The sequence below is a fragment of the Anolis carolinensis genome, chromosome 1, assembly GCF_035594765.1.
Source record: "Anolis carolinensis isolate JA03-04 chromosome 1, rAnoCar3.1.pri, whole genome shotgun sequence".
Classification (NCBI taxonomy): Eukaryota; Metazoa; Chordata; class Lepidosauria; order Squamata; family Dactyloidae; genus Anolis; species Anolis carolinensis.
Window position 1 is genome coordinate 39,574,828 of NC_085841.1, and position 22,290 is coordinate 39,597,117.

The 22,290-nt window shown below is 37.7% G+C and overlaps 1 protein-coding gene across 2 annotated transcripts in view; it reads left to right on the plus strand.

Annotated features, from left to right (window-relative positions):
* coq8a (coenzyme Q8A) overlaps window positions 1–22,290 on the plus strand; it is a 69,859-nt gene that overhangs the window by 10,205 nt on the left and 37,364 nt on the right. For both annotated transcript variants that reach the window (XM_062972959.1, XM_062972965.1), the window contains 3 exons: window positions 11,421–11,615; window positions 14,166–14,573; window positions 21,372–21,438. In XM_062972959.1, the coding sequence (XP_062829029.1) occupies window positions 11,439–11,615; window positions 14,166–14,573; window positions 21,372–21,438 (652 nt within the window). In that variant the 5' untranslated portion in view covers window positions 11,421–11,438. The remainder of the gene's footprint in view (window positions 1–11,420; window positions 11,616–14,165; window positions 14,574–21,371; window positions 21,439–22,290) is intronic.

The window sequence follows — 22,290 nt, forward strand, 5'->3', positions numbered from 1 at the left end:
AAACATTTGCAGCAAGAAAGTAAAATAGAAGGTTCTGGTACAGCTGTACCAGCACAGACCTCCTAATATTTCTACTGAGGGGGATTTAGCTTGACTTTGGTATGAGCCGTACTGTATTCTTTGTTAGCTGGTTCTTTTCCTCTAGGAAGAACTGGAGCTGCCATAGCACTATTGTTGTCGACCGCGTTTCTAGGGGATCGGGCCCCTTAAGGAGAGAGCCGATCCGGTCCTGAGAGAACGGACCTTGGCGGAGCCAATAGGAGAATATGAGCCGCAATACAAAGCCGAAATGAAGAAGGTCCGCCAAAGTTGAAGGAAAATCCGCCAAGGAGTCTTTATTGAGCGATTCAGCTGAAAAGGACACTAGTAGCGATCATTCAGTCTACTAGCGTATCATATGTTTCAAATAAAGCCATATTTATACAATGTTTCGGTCTGACAGCCCTTTGAATTTCCCGCCCCGCTCCCCCGCCTATCTGATCGCGGATAGGCTAGAAGGTTGAACGAGGCGGGCTTTCGTTTCCCGCCTTGCTCTGTTGGCCCAATAGGGAGCTGCTTTTTGTCCCCACTCGAGCCAATCAGGAAGGAGAAGGCGGGAGTTATTGAAACAATGAAGTGACAGGGCAGGAAATATCAGATTAGTCCTTGCCCGGCCGATTTCTAAAGGGATTAATGACAGTCATCAGGGGTCCCTGTCATGTACACTGATTTCAGATATGCCTTAAGGTGTCAGGGGGAAGTAAGGATGGGTGGCAATGGGCGCAGCAGGGCGTCTTCCTGAGACGTCCTGGTTTTCCCTTTGGAGGAGATATGACAATGTTTGCCTTGGGGGCGAATCACCTTTAGGACTCAAGCCTTATATTGTCCATGCAATCTGAATTAGATTGGGTTAAACTGTGGCAGATTATCCTTTTGTTTTGGGGAAGGTAAACCTGGGTCATAGGAGCTGGGGTTCATGTTGGGGTCAAAATATTTCCCATTTGATTTCATGATTTGACAATTATATGAAATAAAATGAAAAATAAAATAAAGTTGGAACATAAACCCAGCTGGGAAAAACACATATTTTCCGGGGATCCCAAAGAGTACAAATACATATAGGCAGATAGATAGATTTCAAGGAAATAAGGGAGAATCCATAAAGGTGGGTTACATTGCATAAAGAGGAATCATGAATGATATAAACAATTGAAAACATTTGATAAGAACGAAGTTCACAACATCTGGGGAACCCAAATATGGAAATTCATAAAAGTGGAGTTTTAGCAGCATGATTTCACAATTCATGGAGTTGTTATCTCTTGCCTCAGAGTGCAGGGATAATCCACAGTAAACTCCAGTAAAAAGTCTCAATCACCTTCTACTATAAATATATGGAATATAGAACATAAAGTCTTGATTTTTGAACTATCTTTTACAAAGTCCTGGGGGGGGGGGGGTGGTCACCTCGATCACACTATGCTTGCTTTGTAGGATCAACTTGGTTACATCCATGGCATTCCTTTACCATGTGGTAGCAAGGTTAGTTTTGAAAAATGCTATGCCATTCTGCTTGAGGGATTTTGGAAGTTGGGATTCAAAATAAAACCAAATGTTTCCAGGTTCTGTTGATATGTGCTACTTCACAGCAGAAGAATGGGTTCCTGGGCATCATTTCTTGAGGAGGATAAGACGTATTTAAAACATATGCTTTGTTTACAAGTGCTGTCTGTATTTAGTGTGCTAAATTTAAATGTGCATGTAGAATCTGCATCTGTTTTGACTCCTCAGAAGAACAGCATGTCACCTCAGTTCCTTCCTCTGAGTAGGTTACTTGGATTTAAATCAGATTAATTGTGCTGAGAGAACATAATGAATAGAGTCAAGAAGTAGGAACACGTGTAATGCTGTCTTATTCTTTGATTTCTGGTTTTCTTTTCCACCTGATGGGTTTATGAGGTACATGTTCTTTATGTTAGCATTTCTCTATTAACATCTTAATAAAGTAGATCTCAGAAAAACACATAGTTTTATTGAAGCACCTGAATCCCCTCACTCCAATATTATAATCAGTAAAAATTGCTGTATGTTTCTAGGTGGTTGTGGGCTTTGATAATTTGAAAGTTACCTGTATTTATTCTCTAGAGAAAGGGAGAAGACCTGATTAATTTCAAAGCACTAGAGTAGTGGCATACAGGTTTGATTAAACATGATATTTTAACTTGATTTATCTCTCTTTCTGATGAATGCTTTTGCCATCACAGAGTCAGCCATTATTCATTGAGATGTTTATGCTAAGGCAGTTGATTTTTTGTGCCCAAAAGAGATCATGAAAACAACCCTTCTGAAAAGAGAAATACTTCTTTTGAAGAGAAGTTGTACAGAGGCTGGTTAGTGGAAATTCCTCTTTTGTACTGAAGCTATGAAACACTCTTTTGTTGTACAATTGAAATAGTTTTCTGCTGCTCTGCTCTCCTGGATGTTGCTTTTTACTGTTGTGATTTAGGCTATACTTCTGTGATTGGAGAAGTGCTGTATGGCCTTTTTTGCCTGAAAGAAAATATGCATAGTTACCCACAGTAATGTGTTTCCCCAAATGGGGAAAACAGGGATTGAAGAAGATTTGGAAATATGTCTTGGTGAGCTGTAAGTTCATTAGTAACTTTAATGTATTGACAAGACTGCTGGAGGTGAATAGAGTTTTGCCTTGCAAACACAAGTCAAATTTGAGTGGGTTCTTTTAATTCATATATCCAACTGGTGAATATTGAAAACTGTTTCAGTAGTAATGTTGAGCCCCTGAGGAAAGAGCCTTTGTGTTATGCTTTCACAAAAATAAACAGGCACTTCACGATTCCCTGTCTTTATCTAAATTATGATTAGTTAATTGTTGCTGTAGTTATTTAGTATTACAGTAGAGTCTCACTTATCCAAGCCTCGCTTATGCAAGTTTCTGGATTATCCAAGCCATTTTTGTAGTCAATGTTTTCAATATATCATGATATTTTGGTGCTAAATTCGTAAATACAGTAATTACTACATAGCATTACTGCGTATTGAACTACTTTTTCTGTCAAATTTGTTGTATAACATGTTTTGTTGCTTAATTTTTAAAATCATAACCTAATTTGATGTTTAATAGGCTTTTCCTTAATCCCTCCTTATTATCCAAGATATTCGCTTATCCAAGCTTCTGCCGGCCCATTTAGCTTGGATAAGTGAGACTCTACTGTATTAATAATTTATGTACTGCACTTTCCTCAGAACTAAAACTCAGGGTGGGTCAGAGAACCATAAAAGTAGGATAGATTTCTATGACATGCATCCAGTTTTGGACTACTGTACCCATTTATTTTTGGTAACATTGTCTATACATGAATATTCTTGAGGAAAACCCCTAATAGCCACAGTGGGAAATTGTTATGGGAGTTTGGATACCTATCTTGGGTATTTTGAAGTATTTTCCATGAACACTGCCCTAAAAAAAGATAACAGACAAGTCTGGGTATTGAAGCATCTGGTGGATGAAGAGGGGTGCTAGAAAGGGAAAGAGGGTTCAATTGAATCTTTGTAAGGAAATCAGTTGATCCGATGATGTCCTGAGATCATCTCTTAAAATGATCACATACCTGCTGTAGTGTCTGTTGTGAAAATAGGCCAAACCATATTGACCTGTGATATTTAGGATGTCTCATGGTATTACTTTGTGTGAAAGTAGCCTGATGGTATCAAAGTCCTCCCTTCTGAATGTTATCTGCATTAACTTGCTTTACATAATTGAGTATTATTTGGTACTGATGGATTGCTGAAACCATGATAAACATTAATGCAGAAATTGGCAAGTTATGGAAGGATAGAGTCAATCTAGAAAAACCATTAGGCAGTTAAGGTATCATTTGCCCTTCTTAGTTTTCATATAATCATTTTCCTTTACTCTTCCAATTACTCTTCAGAGGCATTTAAAGGAAAATTTTGAGATGCATAATGCTTTAATGTCCCCAAGTTTCGCTGTGCTGGTTGTTGAAAAAGCACAGTGTTCTGATACTTTAAAGATTAACCAATTTATTATATTATGACCTTCAGTGGATTTTTTTACAGGTAGCAAGGAACAAATGTTGGTTTCTCTTGTTTGATAAATTGTTGAGGCCAGAGTGAACTCTGATTGTTCCTTTTTGTTTCCTGGTCAACCATTAGTTCTGATCTGTATTTAGAGCCCAACATAGTTATGTCAGATGCTTTTTTAGTCTGTTTTAGTTCTGATACCAAAATCCTGCCAGCACCCCCACTGTAACTGCATAGTATTTGGCATACAAATATCATCCTAGTAGTATGAAAGCTACTGCTTTTGGAGGGAGGTAATTTTGCAATTTTGAAAGAGTGATCCTACTTTGATGCAAGTGAATTATTTCTAGTTCCCTGATCAGCATAAATGAGGCTCTGTTAATTCCAGCATGTGACTGATGGCAACATTTGCATGTCTGGCCTAGAAAATGTCTGAATTAATCAGAATGTTGGAAATAGAGCTGTCATTCATATTTACAGTACTGGTACACTCATGCCTAAAAATGAAGTTGCTGACATACTGAGTATAGAATTTGATTTTATCCACAATTTCTATTGCTGTGAGATTTTGAAGAAAAAAATTGCCCTGTCTTCATAAATAATCCTGTCAGCAGTGGGTAAAGTCGCTCTTTCAACTTTGGGAAGTAACTCATTGTTGTTCGCATGTGAAATATGATGGAGTGGCCTATGGATTTCATCTTAGCAAGCTTTGTTACATTGAAGTGGATCTGCTGAGTGTCTTTTGCTTGATGGTCATCATATTGGGGGCAAGAAAGTAGTTTTCCTTTAAGTCTGATATGTAAATCATCCTGTATTGTGTTGTTTCATTTGCTATTTCCCAGTCATATCATTCATTATATAATTTTCCTCCAAAGTTGTGTTCTTCAAAAGAGAGTTGCAGTTCAATAATATTTGGAGGTTATTTGATTTAGTAGAAAGATGCTCCTATCCCTCAACACATTATTACAGTTGCACAATATGATCAGCCCTGCATAATCTCCAAGGCAGTTTATTTCACTGTTCAAAATCTCTTAAAATAAGTATATATTAAATTGACAGTCAGTAATTAATGTTATTCACAATCTATCTAACATTGATCATGTTGAAGATTGACATATCACAGTGGCCCTCAAACTTTGGGCCTCTTGGCATTTTGGATTCATCTTCTAGAATTCTTGACAGTTGACCTATCTGGCTGGGACTTCTGGGTGTAGAGGGCCAGAATACTTGGGAGAAATAAAGTTCAGGAATCATTCAGTAGCCTATGTTTTTTTTGAACATGGAATTCATGAGTGTGATCTATTTTTAATTTTTTGTATGCTTTCCGAAATAATACTGTGTTGTATTAGTTATGGTAATAATTATTTTAATTTTTTTTTGTTGGACTTCAGTGTATTCCTTTCCTGAGCTGCCTTAGATTCCATTCCAGGAGAGAGGCAATATATAAATAAAATAAATAAAAACAATCTGAGACCGTTTTCTGGTGCTCCAGTCATTAGAGGTTGGCCAAGTGGCAATTATGGACAGAGAGTTTCTGTTGTGATGCTCCAAGACTGGAATATATTTAATGGAAGTATCAATTTAGCTGTTCTCATCATGAAGACAATGCTGAACATTGTATTTTCTAAGTATTTACCAATAACAGTGGTATTGTTTAACCTCAAGCTTTTTGCTTATTATTTTAATTAAATTGACAGGCTGCTTTGTTTATATATTTTTTCATTAACGGCTCTGTTTTGGTTTTGTAAACTGCCTCAGTAGTAGAAAAGTGAAGCTTTGGCTTTAGATAAGTAATAACTAGTTGCATAACTGTTACTGAAAATTCCTTTTCAGCTTGTTGATTACTGTTTGATTATATAGGAATCAGAACATGTTGGATATTTCTATTAATCTGCAGCTGACCCTTAGAAGTAATCTTTAATAGAACTTAGTTGTTCAGCTTCAAGGAGACCAGGGATGGCAGACTAGAGAGGATAATTTTATGTTCAAGTCTGAATGGCCTGTTGAGTAGTAGGGATTAATTTTCATTTACCCTGCTATTCTGCTCCCAAAACATTAATAACAGCTTCATTCAGAAAGGAAATGCAACAGCTAAAGCTAAATAACTTTTTAAAAGAAAGACTAAAACCAATGATCAAAAAAAAAAAAAAAACACCAGCAGAAATAGCATAAAACACGGTTTTGAATTGTTGTGCTTTTTGAGTTACTGTATCGTTATTTAGGCTAAGATAGTGCACAAGAGACTAGAAAATAAATTGTACAGTGGACTAGAATCTGTAGAAAGTGCACACAAACCCTTTAATCAATGGCAAAATGTGTAGATTGAAATATATAAGAAACTATACACATTATTGGGGCCCCTGGTGGCACAGTGTGTTAAAGCGCTGAGCTGCTGAACTTGCGGACCAAAAGGTGCCAAGTTCAAATCCCGGGAGCAGAATGAGCGCTCGCTGTTAGCTCCAGCTCCTGCCAACCTAGCAGTTTCAAAACATGCAAATGTGAATAGATCAATAGGTACCACTCTGGCGGGAAGGTAATGGTGCTCCATGCAGTCATGCCGGCCACTTGACCTTGGAGGTGTCTACAGACAACGCTGGCTCTTTGGCTTAGAAATGGAGATGAGCACCAACCCCCAGAGTCAGTCACGACTGGACTTAACGTCAGGGGAAACCTTTACCAACCTATACGCATTATTATTCAGATGAACTCTGAAGAAATCAAGATGGAGAGATGGTCCACATTCATAGGAGAATTGCACACATTTTCTCTCTTGTATGTGGACAGGATTTCCTTGTCTCCTTTCTCTTGTTTGCATAGTCAGCTCATCCTTTCAATTAAAAGTTTTCATTTTGTTCTTTTTAGCTGTTTTAGTCTGTGATCATTACTAACTCGTGGCTATTATTAGAGAGGGAAGAAAATGAAGGCTTTGGTTATTGAGGAGGCCTTTTCTCTCCAGTGTTTGATGTTACTTCAGTGATTTGTTTAAAGCGCTCAAACATGAACCAAAATTAAGGGCAAAAAGGCTGAATGAATTCATGTGCATGCCTTTCAAACAGTGGACCCCCCCTGCATTTTTAATGGTGCTGTACTAGCTGTTCTGGAGGGAATGAAACATAAAGTGAGATACTACAATCTTTATGGTTGCTATATATAAAACTCTTCTTTGCTGTAGTTCTTAATTTAGTCTGCAAGAGTTCAGTGGGCTTTGAAATTGAAAGGCAGTGCTAGAAGTTGTCTGCTGTCCTAATGTTAAATTTTGCATGCTTTGTTCAGAACTTGGTACAAGTCCATAATCTGTTATTCAAATGTTTTTGGTGTGGCTTTAAGATGTGAAATGGCAAACAGCTCAAATATATGGTGTGGGGCGGGTCCTCCAGTTGGAAAAACAACCTGCTGTTGAGCTTAGATGGTGGGAGGAGGCAACAATCTTCTTTGCTACTCAAACAGGCCCTGTTTGCCAGCAGTGCTTTTTGCTGATAATTCAACCAATTGTTTGCTGCCCACATAGAGAATTAGCTTGCCAAATTTTTCCACAAAGATATGTGACAAGATGCTGACTCATATTTTTCTCCGTAGGAGAAATGACGGATTAAAAGAGTGAAATATCCAGCAAAGGGTCTGTATAGTCTTGACCTCTCACAAAATTGGTGTATCTGTATACATCAATTGATATAAACATCAAGTTTCTTTTGGCATTAAGTATAATGGTAACTATAGTATAAGATGTTCAACATTGGTTCTAGTGATGTGTCAATGTAACAGTAACCAGAGTTTATATACTCCTATTCAGGAAATGCTAAATAACCTTTGACGGCGAAAACCTTATAAGAATAGTGGCAAGGGGAGGAACTAATTACTTGCCCCACGTACCTCATATGTGCCTTATGTCACAACTCTATTTCTAACCTTTTTTCATTATGAGCAAACAGATCCTTACAAATGGAATATTTGGAAAACCACAATTTATGAGCTTGATCCAATTTTTTTATCTGTTTCACATTTAAAAAGAACAAAAGGGAACTTACACTATTTCCTAATCTATATATTTAGTTTGTAGAGAGCTGAGTGTATGTTGAGCAATACGGATTGCCACTTGTTTCCTTGATAGGTTGCTGCTAACCTTATTTTAGAAAATTGTTATTCTGTGTGGTCTCTTATTACACAGTGTCTCTTTCTTCCTGCTTGGCTTCCTTGTTCTTTTCTCCTCCTGAATTTGTTATGTTAAGCATAGAATTGCTGGCCTAGTGTCTTGTATAGGACTTTTTTAGAGTACACCAGGTAATCAGTCTCATCTTTTCCATTTTAAAGTCTCAGGGACTAAAAGGTCTTGGACTTAAGATGTCAGAGTTTAACCGAAGAACTTTCTATGTGCAATGCATATGCTCTGTTCTTTGTGCAGTGCACACAAAATTGTAATATCACTTAACTGCTGTATATTGCGAACCACCCTGCGTCCCTATCGAGGAGATACGGTGGGATAGAAATAGTTTTATTATTATATTATTATTAACCATGATCTTATTCAAATCCTAGCTGTGGGTCTGTGATATCAAAGAAAGCTAAGCTTTACTATCTCATAGCTGCATGCATTGATTAAGGGTACTTCAAAACAACAGGAAAATGTGGGCGAAAATGGGTTAAAATAACCTGTTTTCACCCACATGGGATTCCCACAGCCCACCCCAATCCCGGAATTTCCTTCCTGGGTGGCCAGATACTACCCTGATTGTAATCAAGATAGCATCCAGGCCACCCAAAATTTAGACCCTAAAACTTAGATAAAAGTGGCTGGCAGGCACGGGGCCTGCTAGCAAATAGGCATGTGCGATCCATTAAAAAAATTGTTCAATACTCGCTTCTAAAGTAGGGGGAGCTGGCGCTTCGTTTCTAAAGTCATTTCCGAATTTTGAAGCAAAAAAATTTAAAACTTTCAGAAGCTTTGTATATACTGTACTTCGTTAATGGCAGATGCGCATACACATAAAGGAAAACATTATCGTGAATGGGGAAAATTGAGGGGCCTCTCTCTCTCATTTTTTGAGCTATCCTAATGAAATTTGCTACAGTAGTAGAACACATTTACCACTGTTAGCTCACCAAATTTCAGAATGCTTTCCTTATCCTCTGACATGAAATATTATTTTATTGGCAAAGTAGAGTTTGGCCAGCGTTTTCCCCCCTGCACAGAAACTCCTTTGAATTTTTCTTGAATGTTGATATCTGGAGTGGCCCAGTGAGAAAATGTCAGAGGTTGAAAATTAAACACTTCTGCGGTTTCATTGGAGATACAGATGGTATTATAGTGTTTTCCTTGGAGTATATGATATAGCTGTAGGGTCTGTTGCTTTGTGCTCCTGCTATTGCTTTCCACAAAAGTTTCCCAAATCAGTGTCTTAATATGTCAATGAGTAAGTGACTGCTGAGGGAGGCAGTGATAGAGCTTGAAAGAATTGCCCTCATGGCCATCCTTTACCTTTTTGGGGTATTTATTTGGAGGTTTTTTTTATATAATAAAACATGTTACACAGTGGCTATTTTTTACTGATGACCAGATAGCCCTAAAGTGAACTCAGTTTTTCTGGTGTGTTATTTGTTGTGTATTAAAGGTGTACTTTTGGTTTCAAATGGCATGGTTCTATTTGTCAGATTTTTGTATTTGTTAAAGACTCTCAGTTGGGAAACTGATAGACCATCATGATTGCTCCGTTTCACTAAATAAACAGAAACTGTCCTTGATTTTATAGGCACTTGGCATGGCTGTCCAGGAGTTCACTGGTCTGACATAAGCTTCTCATGCTAACTAGGCGTGACTGATAAATAGCTTACTTTTCAAGAAAGCATTTTCTTACTTCAACTGAATGTTATTGGATTATTCTATATACTCTTGTATAAACCTAGAAAAGTAGGACAAAAAAATCAACCCCAAAACAAGAGTTGCCTTATCCAGGGGTCACTGTAAATACTATACCCTAGCTCTTATAAAGAAAGGAACAATTCCTTTCTTTGAGTGGTGGAAGGTGAGAGGTTAATTCCATCTCTATATTATACGCAATTATTTGTGGCCGAGTATGATTGACTTCCAAGGGTTGAGTCTTGGTGGTGGGTCCATAAGTAACTGTAGACGCCTATTCTGGAACCATATGGTCTTTCACAATGAGGACATAGGTTTTCAGGTGAAAGGCGGTCATGGTAAGGGCGTGCTTGATGCACCTTTCTCTTGGTATGTTTCTTCCTTTTGCTGTCTTATTTGTGCCTCCTCAAAATCCATTGGACCATGGGTAACAGCTAATCTCCAGTTAGAATGCTTGAGTGCAAAGCTTCCAGTTCTCAGTGTTCATGCCACATGTTTTGTGGTTGGCTTTAAGACCATCTTTTAATCTCCTTTGCTGTACACTAATGCTATGTTTTCCGTTCTTGAGCTGAGAGTATAGTAACTGCTTTGGATCATCGGACATTTGGACTACATGGCAAACTTAAAAGAATCATTGACCTGTCTATACTCTCACCATTACAGCACTGCTTCTGGCCTTTTTGAATTACTGGGTGGGGAAAGTTGTGGCAATGGATGACCCCCCCTGTGGCAGCATTGGTGCTTCCCCTCTCTACCATCAAAAGACCTTCAACTTATTCATGTATCATGTCAAAATATATAATTTAGGCCCACAAACCTGCTCTTGACAATATCAATTTGAAAAGGCTTTAGTGTTATATGAAATTCTATGCTAGCTAGGTTGGTAGTTTCCCTGTTGAAAGTTATGAGATTGATTTTTTTTAGCATGAGAGGCTTTATGCATTTTATGAATGCCACTGTATGGGTCAATGGCCCTTACTCTTAAAACTATAGTAGATAAAAGAAGCAGAACAAAAGTTTATTTTCAGTAGTTCCTGAGATAGATGAACACAACACAATCTGGTTAAGCTTCATAAAGTGAAGTCTTTTTCATTGCACACACTTAATTAATCAAATTAGTAACCAGATAGGTTTGGTCCCGGTATTTTTCTGCATGCAGAACTTGTATAGAAAAGAGGAATTATAACTCATGCACAGCTGTCATTGTCATCATCATCATAAAATGTCTTTTCCTCAAAATTGGGATTCAAGGTGGATTATAATTCAAAAGAAGTAAAATATAGTTAAAAACATACGATGGTCAACATTTAAAATACACATAAAATATTCACAATATTAGAGCAATCTGTCATATATTTAAGCAGATTTGCAGTTGGGTTCTGGACTGATTGTTCCATCTGTATTTTTTCCCCTTCAATTTCATTGTGTGAAATAGATTATTAAGAATATGCTCCACTAGTGAAATGATGAAAGAAAGTGATGGGGATCTCCTGACTGTCATGATTTATGGTTTTGTTTTGTTTTCCAGCACTGGAGGTGATCCACCATGGCGGGAGATGCCATCATGGTGATGCGAGGTCTGGCAAAACTCAGTAAGGCAGTCCTAGAGGCACAAGCAGGACAACTCCGGCAAGTAGTTCTTGGGGGTGATGCTGTAACTGTAGTCAGGAGCTTCCAGGCTGCTGCTGAAGAGCAGTTCAGTACTGCCATGGGGAAAATGCAGGTAAGAACATGTAATGTGGTAGTTATAACTCAAGTACACATATTCTACTCAGATGTTCAAAGATTCTATTTAAATATTCATTTTGAATAGTGTGAAAATTAGGTAATATGAATAAGCAAGATATCTTGCCTTAGATTTTTTTTTATTTATCTGCAAAATTTAAATCTCACCTTTAGCAAGATAAAGACTATCTAAGTAGCTGATACCATATTCTCTCATTTGTCTGTTAGGCCCATTCTGCTACTGTAGCAACTTTTTTCTAGTCCAGGCATTTGTGTGGGCTTTGCTGTGACTATTGCTGTGACTTTCCATAAGTTTATTTGTGTTTAGAGCTCTTCATTAAACTTCCCTTTGCAAAGCAAAAGATTAACATATTTTATGCCTAGGTAAAAAGAAAAGTTAAGGAAAGAAAAAAAATCTACACATTAACTAGCATCAGATTACCTGTGTCAAGTACTGGATGCTCTTGTAACAGGTTTTTCAAAGCTCTAATTAATCTCTTATTTAATTAAAGCAAAGTCAGTTCTAGCCCTTCCTATTATGGAGTGAGGTCCTTTGTAGCTTTAAACAGCTGGGAGGAGCAGGGAATTATTTTACTTTACTGCCAAAGAAGTAAACAGTGGAAACACTTCTCTTCCAGCATTAATCAAAATTAAAATAGAAGTGTTTACAAGTTCCAGAAATTGGCAGGAGAAACAGCGGACACGGGATAATTTGCTGAAAGGTTCTTCTTCTCTGTTGCCTCCTGTAGAAAATACACTAGAGATTTTTGGAAAGATGTATCTCTTCTCTAAGAAATTGGTTAAGTTAAACAGGACACAGTGAGACCAGATGTTCAAGGCCTTTTCACACATTGCATAACAGAAGTTCTGTTTTGGCATTGAGAGTCAGATTAAACATGACATTCATCATACATATCTGTCAATATGCCCTTAATAACGCAGCATATAGCCACAGAGAACAGGAGTAGTTTGCATAGAAGGAAAGGGATAAGCCACATGGTTTCCATTCAATGGGAATAGGGAGAGCCAGAGCAGAAATTTCATTTTTTTTTTAAAAAAGTGAATGTTTCATGCAATTAAATCTAGTTTGGCCCTAGGTATACTATATAACAAGTTTCAAAATGATGGGCCCAATTTCAAAGCAGTAAATTTCATAATGGCAACATGTTATAGCTATACAAAAATTACAAATGGTTTATTGAGTTACCAAGTTTTACTAATTTATGTTGTGGGGTCAACACTTTGCAAATGACTGAGGCTAGAGGCTGTTTGTGTACTGGTGGTAATCATTTGAAACTCCTTTCAACAGATAATAATTAAGTAATAGGAGGCAAAATGAAAAGGCTTAATTTACAGAATAAAGGGGAAAGATAAATATAAGGAATTAAATTATCCTCATGGTTGAACAATTGTAATAAATACAGCAAAATTTGTAAACTGGAGGAGCAAAAGAGGGGGAATAATGTAAACATGTGTTACCAATGGAAAATGTTTTGACTATTTGTATAATTTTGCGTATCACTATTTACAATAATTTTGAAAATAATTAAATAAACATTTCTTCAAAAAAACAAAACAAAAACCCAGGTAAGAGTTTCATTTATGGGTGGATTATGGTTGCAGAGATATAGGGATTTCAAATCTGAAACACCTTGTGTACTTTGTGGATAGCTGCATTTCTGACTCCCTAAAATAAACATATGTGATATGTGTTCTCATGTAGAATAATTTAGAGGTATGTATTGACAAAAAATACTAGTGTAGGATTGTGTTTGGGTGCATAGTGAGAGAGAGGGAAAGAATGTGATATACCGGTGGTTTTGAAGGTGTTTAAAGACAGCTATCACCCTGCATTTGAAGAATGGGACAAAATTTAACCCCGTTCATTGTAAAACAGAATGATGGCCAAAACAAAATAGAAAATAATTAAATGGTATACCACATCATGCTAGATTACCATAATATGTACAAGGATCTTGTAGTGACTTCGAAGCTAACTGAAAGGATGAAGCTGGTAGCATAAGCTTTTGTACACTGTCTACTTCAGATGCAGATTAATAGCCTACAGAAGTTTATGCTACCAACTTCATTCAGAGTGCATGTACAAAGTAGAATTAATGCAGTCTGACACCATTTTAATTGCTGTGACTCAATGCTATGGAATCCTGGGTTGGAGTTTTACAGTCTTTATCCTTTTCTACCTAAGAACTCTGGTGTCTCACCAAATTATAAATCCCAGGATTCCATAGTATCGAGTCATGGCAGATAGAATGGTGTCAAACTGCATTAATTCTACAGTATAGATGCAACCACAGTCTCTAAAGTGCCACAAGATGTAGTGGCTAGATGTAGTTTTGAAAGCTAGATTTAGTCTCTTCCCCTGCTTTAGTTTACATTTGCTCTACTTAGGAAATGAGTAGAAGCACTAAATAGCCAATTTACTTATTCACGTCCTGGTTAGAATCTGTCCTTTTGTGTTTTCAGAATGTATGAGAGCAGTTTGTTTCCCATAATTTGGAAGAAAAACATTTTTGTTTTTTAATTCTAGGAATTTGGGAAACAACAGGAAAACTTTAAAGATCTTGATGAGGACTTTGGAAAAGAGTACAACTTCTCAGAATCAGAGTGGAATGATGCTTCAAAAGACTTCTCCCATCCACCAAATCAGCCTCCTGTGGATGGTGGTGCAAAAGGCCCATCTTATTCTTATATTGCCAAAGAACCTTTTTCAAATATTGATGGGAGTGGAGACTCCAGTTCGAATCCTATTTCTGCTAAAGTGAATGCAAAGCTTTTTGGAGGCTTTAGGGATTGTGGGAATCTGTATACTCCTATCCATTGGCAAAGCCGGGCTTTTCATCAAGACCATTCGTCTGTTGGTGGACTCACAGCTGAAGACATTGACAAGGCTCGGCAAGCTAAAACGGATCCACAGCACAAACCACACAAACAGATGGTACGTAAGCTACTGAACAAAATCGAGGTGCTGGGAGGTTTTTTTTCCCTTTAGTATGATTGAATAATATGTTCTCTAGATATTTTATCCTTCATTGTTGACAATGCTGGCTGGAGTTGGTCTCCTATAACAGTTAAAGAGCGGTATCTTCCCAACCTTGTTTAATAGGGTCTGCTTCTCCTTTTTCCGGCTTTTCAATCAAGTACTTGTACAGTGTGGTTTGTTTCTATCTGTATAGTAGTGTGGGTCAATACAGCATTTCTCTTTGTTTTCAATTATCCTGATCTTTGCAGCATGCCCACAGCTCAGTTTGTAGCAATTGAAATGTGCTGAGAAAGGCAAGCGTCATTTATTTTGAGCCATTCCAGGATTACTGCAACAGACCAGGCCATGCAACTCATGCTGGCTTAGGCTTGTAGGGGCATTATTGATACAGTATGTTCACATTTTGAATAATTTAAACCTCCTAATTCCAGCAACCTGGTTAGTTCTGTTGTGGTTAAAAGGTAAAGGTTTCCCCTGACGTTAAGTCCAGTCATGTCTGACTCTGGGGGTTGGTGCTCATCTCCATTTCTAAGCTGAAGAGCCAGCATTGGAGACACCTCCAAGGTCATGTGGCCGGCATGACTGCATGGAGCGCTGTTGTGGTTATTTTTCCATTTTATGGATGGTGGACTTAACAACAGTGACATCGATTCTGCTTAACTGTTGCTTGCCTTGGCCAAATCTCATGTCTTGGATTCTTATGTGTTCTTCTATCTCATTATGAATCCATCTACATCTTACCTGTTTGGGTGTGTTCTCTTCCTGACTCCACCTAGTCTGTCTCCAGGTGTAAAGTGCTTTTTGATTAAATAGTTAGAGAGACTGTACATTCAAATAAGTATGATATAACTAGTTCATTTGATAATATCCTTTCCTGGAATGGCATCCATATCATACTGAGATTTTCCAAAGAGTTCATCACATGTAGGATTCCTTCTCTTAGGAGGAATGTTTGCCTCATTCATTTTCATCTTACATTGTGCCTGCAACAAACTTTCAGGTTTAATTCTGGCTTGTGTGAGTTGGTGTGGAGGTTACTGAAATACTGGTTGATCTACAGTAGAGTCTCACTTATCCAACACTCGCTTATCCAACGTTCTGGATTATCCAACACATTTTTGTAGTCAATGTTTTCAATATATCGTGATATTTTGGTGCTAAATTCGTAAATACAGTAATTACTACATAGCATTACTGCGTATTGAACTACTTTTTCTGTCAGATTTGTTGTATAACATGATGTTTTCGTGCTTAATTTGTAAAATCATAAACTAATTTGATGTTTAATAGGCTTTTCCTTAATGCCTCCTTATTATCCAACATATTCGCTTATCCAACTTTCTGCTGGCCCGTTTATGTTGGATAAGTGAGACTCTACTGTATTTGTTTTTAGTGTCAAATTTTGAATAGCTAGTGTTTGTTCTGCGTTTTTTGTCATTGTTTTCCTATCTTGACCACTTTGGAAGTGAAATGGGATAAGAGGAGATTGTTGAAACAAATATGACAGTGTGTTACTTTGATTGAAGTAATGGCTGTTTGGAGAGGTCCAAATGTATTTTTTGCACTTTTTAATATTTAACAGGTGTTCATCTTCCTTTTGCTGGACATACGATACTTTGCTAAATTCTTGGAATGGTTAAGAAGCTATACTAGTTGTTCTTCTTGTGTCTCAGCTGAAGTCCAGAACAGGTGCAATTCAGGTTTGTCTGCCCAGCCCTACCCCTCTCAGGCCAGACCCAGCTTTCTGTCTCTTCAAAACAAAATTTGTCTACTGGAAACTGAGTAGTATTTTAAAAGTAAAATAACCAAATCATTATGTCTAAGAATAATAATAAACTGAATTCTTCTGCATTATCCTGAGTCAGTGACATATTTGTAACTAGTCTCATTTAGCATAAAACAACTTCCTGTATTTGTTTGCTGTTTTATAGTGAGTGGCTCTTAAGTTCCTATGAGTGTAACTCTGTTAATGGGATGTTCTACCGGTGGAAGGGTGGAGTCAGGTGATTTTTGCAGAATTCTCACCTCTTTGTAGCTCAGATATCTCCTGAAAATGTTTTCTAGATGGCTGGGTTGGGGACAGAGTAAATTCTACAGAATGTTATGGAAGATTAAGATAGGTACTGGGCAGAGGAAGAGGCATTTCTGTATTGCTTCTGTTTTACTAGATTTCAGATAGAGGGCTGTGGGGAGACAGTGTGCTCCAGATATGTTAAATACATCAGGCCAGTTCAGCTCTCCTTCTTTCAAGGAAGACTCTGGTCAGATCTCAGAGCCAGAACAAAGTAACTGTAGTGGCATATCCACTGTAGGGAACTTGGGTAGTGCCTTATATATTTAAATAATATATTCCCAGATAACTTAACAATAATTTATTCAAATACGGAACATTTCTTAACTTGCATCCTGCTGTATGATTGTTCTGCAACTTTTCCTTCTTACACTTCCTTTCACAGCCTTTATAGTTTCATTGCCTGTTTCTGTGATCATTTTCTTAACTATAGAGACTAGAAAATTGGATGCTTCCAATAGAATGGCAACACAGCTGGTCTTTATTTAGCCATACAGATGCTGTAGTTGGGGAGAAGGCTCTTTGGGATTGTGTGATCTCTCCTTTTAATTGGAATCATGAGGTAAATCAGCTGGAATTCAGTTCAAAGGATGCAAACTTGGTATTAAAGAATATGCATTTCTGCCTGTTTTTTGAGAACTAGACAGAATTTGAGACATCAATTCTTCCATGCATTTTATTGATAAAAATAGTCTTGTCATTGTTTTAAAAATTAGTATTTTTTTGCTATATGAAATCACCCAGAGATCTACTGGTGAGTATTGCCCACAAAACGTATATTACTGCATTAAAGAGCTTGCTGTTCTCTCCTCTTACACTTTAAGATGACACACCTCTGTTTATTCACTGTTTTTCACAAATGTTTGGACTACTGCAACGCTCTCTTCGTGGGGTTGCCTTTGAAGATGGCCCGGAAGCTCCAATTAGTACAACAGGTGGCAGCCAGACTAATAACTGGGGCGGCTTACAGGGAGCATACCACCCCCCTGCTAAGCCAGCTCCACTGGCTGCCGATATGCTACCGAGCCCAATTCAGAGTGCTGGTTTTGACCTATAAAGCCCTAAACGGTTCTGGCCCAATCTACTTGCCCGAACGTATCTCCTCCTATGAACCAGGACGATCCCTAAGGTCATCTGGTGAGGCCCTGCTCTCGGTCCCACCTGCCTTGCAAGCGTGGCTGGTGGGATCGAGGGACAGGGCTTTTTCGGTGGTGTCTCCCCGGCTGTGGAACACCCTCCCCAGAGATATACAACAAGCCCCAACCCTTTTGAGCTTTAGAAGAGCGCTAAAAACATGGCTGTGTGCTCAGGCCTTTAATGAATAAACGACAAAGACGACCTGGACTGATTTATGGATAAAGCATGAGGATCTTGGATGAACGGATTTAACCATATGTCTTATATTTTATATTGTATTTAATTGTTCGTAATGGATTTTATATATTATGATTTTAACTATGTTGTCGGCATCGAATTGTTGCCAGTTGTGTAAGCCGCCCTGAGTCCCTCCGGGTGAGAAGGGCAGGATATAAATGCTGGAAATAAATAAATAAATAAATAAATAAATAAATAAAATGTGTTATATTAAGTTTAAAATTCATTTTATCTCGTTTTGCCCCTAACCTACCCTTTTTGCTTTCTTGTTATTTTCTTGTCTTGTTTCTTCTTAACCATTGCATACTCTCTCTTCTCTAAATCTTTTAAATGTGGAACTCATTCCTTTTTTATTTTTCGCAAACTTCCTCTTCTGTGTTATTTCATAATTATTTCTTAATTCGTCTCTGTTGTTTATCTTTTGATGGTGTTCAGTCTTAAATCTGGTGATTATTTTTGAATTATTTGTTCATTGTTTATGTTTTACTTAAAACATGGTTATCCATGTACAGTCTTCATCCATCAAGTCTCCTTTTCTTTTGTGTTAATATTCTTAAAGATTAAGTGATCTTTTGTGTTAACGCTTTCTGGCAGTTTTATCACTCTAGAATTTTCTTAATGTCTTTACAGAATTGGTCCCCATGTCTTTGTTGATATATTTCTGTGACCTTGAATCTAAATATGACATGAGGATACCACATTTTTATAAAAACCTACAGAATGCCAAAATCTTTTGTGGAGTAATGACATGCTGGTAGATTATACGTTATGCTAGACCAGTGGTTCCCAACCTTTTTTTTTTACCAGGGCCCACTTTGACCAGCGACCACTTTGACCAGCGACCACTCTCCAACATTAGTACCAAAAGGGTTACAAATCAGTTCTTTTGTCAACTTTAGATTCAGTTTGGTTATTTGGGGTGCTTATTCAGAAAATTGCATTGGATAGACTATATCAGCTCTAGTTTTTGATACAGAGAATATGCCATCCAGTAGTTGCTATCTGTTTGCCCACAGAAAACCATATGTAGTAATCTAGAGCTGATGTGATCTATCCAATGCAATAGTCAGCTCTGCAGAAAGGAATGGGAATAAAAATTAATAAAATAAAATATATAAAGAGGAAGGAGGTTTGTGGACTGGGTTTTCGTTCTCGCAGCCCACTGCTGGGTTGCGGCCCACAGGTTGAGAACCACTATGCTAGACCAAACTGGATAAATTATTCTTTAAAAGTTCCAGAGCTTTCAATCTTTATTTTATCATTGAAATTTAAGAAATTAAATACTTCTTGGTAAATACTTCTTAGCTTTTGAACCTTCACATCTTTTAGACTTCAACTTCTTTAAACTACAGCTAGTGAGTGACTAACTAAAGTCCCAAACTTGTAGAATAGCAGTTTCCAGCCTTTGGTCTTTCAGCTTGACCAGCTATCAGGAATTATTAGAGCTGAAGTCCAAAACACATGAAGGGCCAAAGTTTAGGAACCATTGGTCTAAAGAACTATAGGTTGAGAATCACTGGATTTATTCTATATGCTCCCTCCCATCACAAAGACTAGCAGTGGTAAAACAAGAAAAGAAGAAAAAGGGAGACAGTGTTATGGAGGCGTCTATGCAACAGACAGGGCTCTGCAAGAAATAAAATGAATGTATTTTAAATTTGAAAGAGGGAAATAAAATTGAGACAGATTATTTACCTTTCTCTAGGGAGTGTTTACAGTGGGCTTGTCTTTCTGTTGATTTAGTTCTTCACAAATGCACAGACTAACCTGGCTTCTCAGATAGTCTGTTCATATGCTGCATGCCCATCAGGACTCTTTGTCATGAAAAGCCTCTGCAGCACAGTAATCTTCATGGAGACCAAGGCTGATGTAAACAAAGATATGAGGGATTGATGATACACTAACACTAATCTCTGAACCTCTTTAAAGTCTTGGATGCAATTCAATAAGAGAATTTGGAATGAAAAGCACTGAGGTTATGTATCTTCTTGGACCCTGACTAACTTATAAAAATACATATGGAGGCAAGAGACCTGAGAGAGAAAAACAGGGATGGGGAAGCAAGCTAGATATGGGTTGTACTTGGCATGAAGCCCTATGAAATATTACCAATGTGCTCTTGACTCTTTTCTTAGCCAGTTGAAGGGCAAACAACAGAATGTAAAGGTGGCAAGTTTAACTGCTTACTTTCCACTCTGAGACATCAATGAAATGGGCTAGACATTGATGAAATCGCTGTTGTTAAATGTAAAAATGAGTGTTTTGCAAGAGTGAATCTCTCGTTAGGTGCAGTTATTCTTTCTAAGGATACAAGGCAGCTAAATGCTGTGGACCAAGCAAGTATCTCTGAGCAAGATGTGCAAGATGAACCCAGGAGAATCTTGAAGTTGTGCAATATAGAGGAGCTGAACTTTAGGACAGTTAAAATGTTCAGTTGACGAGCTCAAAGTGAGCTGGCGAGAGGAGAGGAGGAAGTAATAGCTTTGGGATTTCTCAATATGAGAGTTAAACAATGGAATAAATGAAGTGCATTGGGGTATGAATTGCAACCTTCCAGACGTTTCCATTTTGTGTGAATTTTGGTTGTGCTACAAAGGTTGCATTTCCAAGTGGCAAGCAAATATGGATGCATAGAGCATTGTATGGTGTTTCAACCAGTGGTTTCAGGTGAAAATGCTTTTTGATTCTCTCATATTTCCTAAGAGACCTTTAGATTCACCAGTGAAATGGATCCAGGGATCATTGTGGATTGCTTGGATAATTGCTTTAGTGTGAGGATGGCAGTTTTATTTATTAGGAGTTACTCGTATTGGGGCAGTACTCATTAATTATGAAGACATAAAGGCCATGGAGTTTGAATACTTTGCTGGAAATTGCTGTTAGGACTCATTTGTTCTTGGCTAGCTTTAGCCTCTTGCTCACATTATCTTCTTGAGAGAGGAAAAGCTATATCCGTTGTTATGTCCAAAAACATCCATGTACAGAAACCTTCATGATTGAGCTGCCTATTAACACCATGTATTTGTGGAAAAGTTCATATTTCTGAAAAATGTAATGGTTTTGTTTAAATTTTGTGAAAAAAAGTTTTACTTGCTTGAGGAAAGAACAAAACTATGATGTAATTTTCTTTATTATGGTGATTGTGAAAAATCCATTTTAACACATATTATGTTGCTTAGTTTGGGTTCTTTGTATATTTTATTAGCAAAATATTTATTTATTTTCCGATATTTCTACCCCGCCCTTCTCCCCGAGGGGACTCAGGGCGGCTATTTATCCATATTAATGAAAGATTTTCTTCCCTGCAGCTTAGTGAACGTGCCCGAGAGCGAAAAGTGCCAGTTACTCGAATTGGGAGACTTGCTAACTTTGGAGGTGAGTCTCTTTAAATTGTGTGGTCAAATAATAGCTGAAGTTAAGGTATTTTAGACATATCCCTATAGTAGTGCAGTTTTCTTGGCAGCTGCCTCAAATATTTTAGTTGATATGCAAAGAACTGCAGAACTTCTTATTCAAATGAAATGCCAGAATTGATTCCGCTAGGTCATTTTTCCTCCTTTGGATTCAGGTTTTGAATACATTTGAGTAAATCCCCTGTGTTTTGGTGATGGGAGAGAGAGTTTCACTACAGGTGCCAGTTGTTGATCTGGTTGGGATCATTTGGGGCTAAAATAGCTCTAGTACATTTGGTTGACTTGCACATTTTGACCTCTTCCTAGATTTATGTCTTGAGCCCTACAATTCAGTTGCAGCCATCACATAGGCTGGTTGTGCCATAGGATTCTTGCATGTATCTACAAATGTGCAGTCCTGATTAATGAGTTGTCTGAGTGTTGGTATAAGGAGAAGAGGGTTAGAGTAGGACATCCAGGAATCATCTTGAGACCAAACAGGATGAAGAGAGTACAAAAGTGTGAAATAACAGGGATAGAAGGAAAAGTGGGATGAGAAGAGAAAGCAGTTAAGCTGGAAACTTGTATATATATCACATATCTCTATATAGCATTGTTAATATAACAGTTTTGATGGCTGCAATTAAGGGGATATTACCTTCTTTGTTCCCATAGTCTCTCTACTGTGCCAGAGAAACTGATATTTCATTTTAAAGGCACGGGAACTGGCAAAACCATGTTTGATGGTTGGCTAGTTCCCATGAAATTCATCAGGTTACCATGATTTGGGAGGCAGCACAAAGGTGCCATTTGCTAGGGTAAGTGGTAAGGGACT